Source organism: Haplochromis burtoni, unplaced genomic scaffold (genome assembly GCF_018398535.1).
Source record: "Haplochromis burtoni strain Fernald_Lab_line unplaced genomic scaffold, NCSU_Asbu1 Contig_269, whole genome shotgun sequence".
In the NCBI taxonomy this organism is placed as follows: domain Eukaryota; kingdom Metazoa; phylum Chordata; class Actinopteri; order Cichliformes; family Cichlidae; genus Haplochromis; species Haplochromis burtoni.
The window spans coordinates 154,121-161,498 of record NW_024582630.1 but is presented as its reverse complement, the minus strand read 5'-3'; the positions used below and the strand labels follow the sequence as shown (position 1 = coordinate 161,498).

Below are 7,378 nucleotides of genomic sequence, written 5' to 3'. Positions count from 1 at the left end.
TGTGTGTGTGTGTGTGTGTGTCGCTGGATCAGCTACACTAACGATCAAGATTTACCGGTAAAGTTGTCAAACGCTGTGGGGACATATTCTGTTGGGTATCCATTGGTGGTGTAGCTCACGATGAGGCTGGTTTTGCCCACCCCTCCGTCTCCAACCAGGACGCAGTTCACCTTGCGCTCGGGCGCGGAGCCGGAACGAAGGCGCTTCATGCTCAGCGGAAAGTCCCGGTTCTTCAGGCGCAGAGGCGGGACCGGGGGACAGTCCCCTGCGCACACCGGGTCCGACACAAGGCGAGGCTTCTGCTTCCCAATATCCTGAGGGAGCATGGCCCTGCCTTTGCACAGAAGAAGATCCGAAGTTTTATGGCGGTTCAGATTTGTTGGAGGCTTCCCGTTTGCTCCATTTTCCTGAACACTGTTTCTTCTGACTGGGCTTCTCTACTGCAAATCTAAAACGCTAAATGGTACTTCGGAGATTTGTGTTAACCATGTCAGATATTTGGAGCAGGCAGTGGCACAGCCGTCGGGTTTCTCTGCTCAGCAGGAGCTCCTGATTGGCATTCTCCCTGCATCTGCTGTGGTCGTGTCTCCTATAAGAGGCTTACAGAGCTGAGCGCCATCTGAAGCTGCAGAGCTCTCCAAGTGAAATCAGCTAAGCTTACCAGAAACGTTTACCGTTAAATACGGATTTGATTTCATTCCTATATACAAAAAGAAAAAAAGAAATCATCTTCGCAGATGGAGCACCATGAAACTCCTCTGCTGAATAAATGTTAATGTTGACGAAATAGCCGACATAATAACATACATAGCAACAAAAGATCAATACAAATGCTGACTCACTGTTACTGTGACATCAGTTCATTTCTGCCAACCTGCTGCTTAGTGAAAATGAGAAAGAAGCGTTGCTATGCCCTCTGGTGGTTAAATCATTTCAGCTGTGGAGACTGAAGGAGCAGTAGCAAATCATTACTCAGACAAGCTGTAGACTGCAGGTCTAATGCTTCAGCAGAGAAAGAGAGGGAAGGCTGAAAACATCAGAAGTGGCGAGAGGCGGCTGCATATCGTGACGGGGGAAAGCTGTTATAACACCCTCAGTAAAAATCACAGTGACCATAAATATCATAAATAGTTCATAGTTATCTAATTCAGCATTTATTTAAAAAGGGAAATTGTCTCTGATGTGTGTGATCAAAGTAACATGAAAGTTTTGTGTTTTAAGGTCAAACCCTTGAGATTAGTTTCCAAATTAATTTGGATAAAAGTATGAAGCACTGGACCAGTAATAATAATCTAAAAACAAATACTTTTTTCTCCTTTATGGAGTCAAACAGGGAACTTTAATTCTTGCAGATTGTGATTGATTTTAAATATTAGGATTACAGCTACCCAATGAAATAAACTAACCTTGATTTATTCTGTCATCACAGACGAGGTGAGAAACTGCTTCACTAAGCCCAGCCGGCACCTTTGTGTGAAGTGTGTGATTTCTGCACAGCAGTCTCCTGGAGAAATGTGTGGGAGGCAGAATGTGGGAGGCAGAATGTGTTGCCATGCATTTAACAGCAACAGCACCCCACAGAGTGAGAACAAGAATATATTTCTTAGGGACACATTGCATGAAGTGTTCCCGTTTCTTTAATGGCAATTGGCATTGTTGAAGTATTTGTCCAGAGGACGTCCTTTTACAATCTCTCTCCCAGCACAGAAATATCAGGTGTTTCTGTCTTTCTCTATATGCAAAGAAAACCCTTTGTTTCCTATTTGTTTCTCAAAGAAGCTGTGTTTTTATCTACAAATACAAAAAGAAGAGCAAACTCCAAGAACTTAATACCTCAGGATAAGAAGAGATTTCCAACCACTCTGTGCATGAGCTGAGGAAGTGGAACCAGAAGGATGGTATTTATTAGAGACTATCAAGATGACGTCCTCCAGTTGTTCTTATTTCTGTTTGATATAAAGTTGTGAAGTTGTGACACAAAATGTAAAATGCTTCAGAGCCATATTGACAGACGGACTCCAAAAGGTAAACACTCATAAAAACAATCAAGCCACATATTTATTTACAATTCAATCCAAAAAGGCCCATTTTCATCAATTTACTTTTATTTAATCTATTTTTTTTACTTATTTTAATTTGTGTGTTTGTTTGATAATCTGCATAAAAATATGAATAATTGTAGGCAACAAAAGTGTGGAAGCAAAAGTTTTCATTTTCTACCCTTACAGAGGATTTCTGAACATAATGCAGTCTATAAACTGTGATCAAGTCATTACACCAAACCGTTTTTTTTAAATTGTCATCTGCAAATGATATTAATGCTTTTAAAAACATTTGTCTTCAAAGTCAGACAATTCGTCGTCCTGAAGGCAGACGAAACATTGCTAAGAAATCATCTTAAACCAGCGAAGGACACTGTTGCCTAAAAGGATTAACAAAGAGGAACACACCAGAGATCTACCAGCTCAGTGAATGGAGACATGGGGCAGCGTCTGAAGCTGGCAACGCACACACAAACACATAAATCTCATCAACACAGAGACACAATCACACACACACCTAACATACAAAGCTGCTATTCTACTCATGTACAAACAGTCTCCCCTACACCCTCCCCACCCTCCAACATCTGATAAACTAGACACCTAATCAGAATCTTTGGGGACCCCAGGCCTCCTTTTGGAGTATGCAGACCAAGCAAATACATTAACTCAATTTAGAGTTTGGGATTAAGGGCCCACCCCTCCCCCTTTATGAACACACACACACACACACACACATGCAACATCCCTCCTCTTTCCCCTTACTCTGCCTTTCCTCGATCCCTCGTCTCTCTTTTTGATGGGATCAGCTGAGCGCTACATTCTCTTCTTCTTCTTCTTCTCTAGCAACCTCTCTCTCTCTCTCTCTCTCTCTCTCTCTCTCTCTCTCTCTCTTTCTATCTCTATCTGTCACACTCTCTCGCTCTCTCCCTCAGGGGACCGGGGTGGATGGACTCTATAGTTATGGGCCGGGGCCATCTGTCAGCGTGCACATTCACGCAGCCACCAGAAGGCCACAACATGTGCAGATTTAAATGGAGAACCCAACTTTCCCAGGACACACAGTCCTGACCCCGGCAGCCGCTGCAGCTCCCCCTCCTCTTCATCCTCCCTCCCATCACCCCGTGCCTCCCTCCTCCTGTTCTTTCCTCCATCCCACGTCCGTGACCACTATCCAGCATCCCTAAAATACAGACCCCACCCACCTGCCACACCCTCCTCCACCAACACCACCAAGAAATACTGTCTGCATTTGAATCAGTGAATTAAAGTCCCCCACCCAAAACCTCCTGGACCAATCAGGCCCCAACCCAACACACCCCAAATAAGTGTTTGCATGCATGTGTGTTTGTGTGTATGCATTGTAATGGCTGAGCAGCATGCACAAGCACCTTCTTTACACATAATGATGGATTTCCACCTTACATAGCAGCTGATGGAGAAAGAGGGGAGGTTAAGGAGGAGGTGGGCGGAGGGTGGGGAGGGGAGAGAAGGGAAGGAAGGCAACACTGGTGGGTGTGTGAGAAAGGGAGCGATCAGCTGATTGGTAAAACTGATCATGAAGGAGAGGGAGAAAGGATGGAGGGGAGTGTTAGGCAGCAGTGTGTTGTTGGATTTGGGCGTGGGGGGCATGGGGTGGGAGGGTAACAGGATTGGTCTTGTCTGTGGGACCCATGGGGAGGACAATAGGAGCGGCGGGGGTAGGGCGAGTGTCACACGCTTTTGCTTTGTGGCACGGTCAACAGGCGTGTGCCACGGGTGTCGTCTCGCCTCCCCTTCGCCTGCTGTCCAACTCCTGGGGAAACACCGGCAGCCATGAGAACCAGGGCCCCAGGGCCTTTAATGAGGGGCGTGCTGTTTCTTATCAAAGATGGACAAGCCATCATTACAATCATCATTAGAAGCTGCACAATGGAGCATACCTCCCTTAGCTATGGATGGGAAAATCCTCCAGCAGAGCAGAGGAACTGATGGCAGCAGTGGGGGGATGACATTTCTTTCTTTTAAGGGTACAAAAAGTGAGTGCGAATGTGTCATTTTAATGAATTTTCAACAGTTTCTCCTGGTGAGGCAGCGCAGCTCATTTTGCGCATCTCCATCATTTTTCAAATAGATCATACATGAGCGAGAAAGCCATCATCTGATAACATTTTAGAAAGTTTCTGCCTTGTGCATAAAAATAATTTTGACTGAGAAACCCCTTAATGTATTCATTTTTCACTTTTCAAAATGTTTGCTAATCATAAAACTAACTAATAAAATTAAGCAGAGTAAGAAGAAAGAATACATTGAACAATATCTCTGCTGGGGCTCTTATGATGTCGAATTTACATTTCACATTTACGATGATCAAAAAAAATCCAATGACCATGTTTATATTTAACTCAAAATGCAAGTGCATGCAGATGTTGAGATACTCTTTTATACTTTTTTTCATAGCAGTAAAAAAAGAAACTTACAAAAAGAACAATTACACAGTTGCTTGCAATGATATTATATGTGCATTACTGAAAATTACAGAAATTTCTCTGTTGATCCAACATTTTGTGGAAGCTGCAGCAGTTATTGTGTCAGGGTTTTTTTGGATACATCTTTACCACAGGTCAGTCAAACAAGGCCAATAGGGTGAAATTGCTAAAAATTCAGTTATATACATGAATTTCAGCCATTTAGACAACTCTTCCTGTTTTTCAAGCTTTGTCTCGCTGGGTATGAAAAATCTGTCAATGACCATCTTCAGCTGTGTCCTGGGCATTGGCTGGGCCACTCAAAAACAGTTAGGTACTCACTGTGATTGGAAAGTCTGTGGCATTTCCTGTGCTGCATGCTTTAGCTGATGGACAGGTGAAGTGTTGACATGGTCAACTTCCATTCAAGAGCTCATGTTACTCAAGGTTGGACTTAACAGGTTGGGAAGATGTCTTGCTGACCATCTGCTATCAATCAGCACAGTTGCAGCATGAAAACCAAGAGGGTAGTACAAAGGTAATGCTCTGAGTTTTCAAGCAACATGTTGATATTTATGTCAAGGTTGGCTGTGTAACAGGCAGTATGACACAAACCCAACTGGTAAACAACCTCTTGTTAGCTACATACACAGATAACCTGAAAGTAACCATAGCACCATAACAGAAAGCCCAAATGTCAACAATAATGTTGACACTGGAACCAAGAATAATCAAAAATATAAAACTAGAGAAACCTGGACCAACGACCCCGGGACAACGACATCAACAATTTGTTTCAGGTATATAATATCTGTTGTTGAATTGTTATCTGAAATATTGCTAATAAATATGTTTTCTAATTTTTGTAGTTCGTTTTCTTTTCTGGCCAAAAAGGTTTTGCAACGTTGAGGGTTTTACAGAAAAGCAGGTTATTGTCTAGTGTTTGCCAGACACTATGCTTAAAGCCAAAATAGCTCTATTTTTGACTTTCTTTTCATACTTGTGACAGCATTGGATATCTGTGTTCTTGCGCGTCAAGATTAGTTTACAGCTGCAGTGCAAGTATAAAAAAACAACTTTGAATTGAACATTTGGGCTCTCATCACATCCCTGATTAAGGACCTGCTTAATAATTAACTGGCTGTGATAACCAACTCTCTGAAGAATTATAATATTTTTAAATTTCCCTCATTTTCCATATTTTAAAACTTCTGTTTTAAGCTTTAAAGACGGTTTTATATAGTTTTGTAAAGTTATTTTTATCCACAACTTACCACATTTTTATCATGGGTGCATAGAGTTCATCAGAATTATGCCCTGACACAGAGTGTGTATTGTGGAATCTTCAAATCATTTCAGTTCAATTCAATTTAATCAATATAGTGCTAAATCATAGCAACAGTTCCCTTAAACTGCTTTATATTATAAGGTAAAAACCCTACAATAATGCAGAGAAAGCCTCACCAATCAGATAAACCCCTATGAATAAGCACTTGGTGACAGTGGAAAGGAAAAACTCCCTTTTGACAGGAAGAAACCGCCAGCAGAACCAGGCTCAAGGAGGGCCAGGCAGCTGTCACAGGGAGACACCAATCCCCGTGCTACAGATGAATCCTAGTCACAAATTACTGAAGTAACCTGTGAGCAAAAGCAAAATAAGAAATTCCAGTTTACCCACTTACATTTGGGTCATGTGATTACATATATGGTCACAGGATTCTTGGAGTTTGTGTTTTGATACTTTAAAGACTGTGAATGGTCAATAACCAAATACCCACTCAATTCTGGTTTACTTTTCATTTTCAAGTGCTAAGGTGCACATGCCTGAGCTTTCAGACAAACTGAAAGTGACAATTGTAATAACAACTAGATTACATAACACTAAGATACAAGGTGCAGTTCGTTATTTTGATAATACCGTATCATACAGTTAACTAGCAGCCATATAGCTGAACTTCATCTAAATGGTAGTTTAACCCTTTAAAGCCTCAATCATGAGAGGATTTTTTAAAATCAAGTGTTTATTGATAATTTGATCTGATAATTATTAAAACATCTAAAAAATAGATATTAATTTGCATACATGAGCTTTAATTTGTACCATATTCGATATATCTATCATTGTTTAGTTTTTTGTATTATGTATTGTGCAAGTTATTTAAGTTTTTTTTTCAATGGAAAAAAACCACACTGATGATGTAGAAGTCTCAAAAACCGTATCTATCCAATATGATAAACACTAGGTGTTAAGGGGTTAACAGCGTAATCGCGGTGTAGTCTAGAGACTGTAGCTCTGAACTGACGGGGGTGGGCGTCAAATACGTAAAGAGACTAAGTCTTAGTTGATAAGATAAGTGTAATTACCTGACGAACGACTGATAAACTGTGCTGATTTTATGATTCCCGTCCAAAGGTTTAAATAAGGATCTGATTTTATACAACATGATACTCAAAGTGTCTCTTTCAGAGAGAAAAAAGTCCAGGCTGGGACTGTACCTTTAAAGTAAACAAAAAAGGAGCACGCTGAAGACTCAGAAGGAGCTTCGATCCCTGCATCATCTGCAGTAAGTAAAAAACGATCACACTAAATCTTTCAGTGTTTCTTTTCTTGGTTTAAGTCTCTCTGGGCGGCTGGCAGTCAGATTTGTCCAGGTTACCGTGTCATGCACTGTAGCCCACTTTTGAATTTGTCATCATTAATGTTTGTCCAAAAAATGTGCCGCTCCACTGTGGCCTTTCTCAAGTGTCTCCTTCAAATTCTTTTTAATGCTCTTCACTGGCCTCTGGCCACGACTGCAGGGAGCATTGTCATGTTGCTAAAGGTGGAGGCGATATAGGGAGGAGGTGTGTGTGTGTGTGTGTGTGTGTGTGTGTGTGTGTGTGTGTGTG

At 41.5% G+C, this 7,378-nt stretch overlaps 1 protein-coding gene across 3 annotated transcripts in view; it reads right to left on the bottom strand.

Moving 5' to 3' along the window:
• LOC121811731 (rho-related GTP-binding protein RhoU-like) overlaps positions 1 to 1,102 on the bottom strand; it is a 3,900-nt gene extending 2,798 nt beyond the window's left edge. For 2 of the 3 annotated variants that reach the window (XM_042227591.1, XM_042227593.1), the window contains exon 1: positions 56 to 836. In XM_042227591.1, coding sequence (XP_042083525.1) covers positions 56 to 326 — 271 coding nt within the window. In that variant the 5' untranslated portion in view covers positions 327 to 836. The other variant, XM_042227592.1, reaches the window with a different exon arrangement.
• Between the last annotated feature and the right edge of the window lie 6,276 nt (positions 1,103 to 7,378).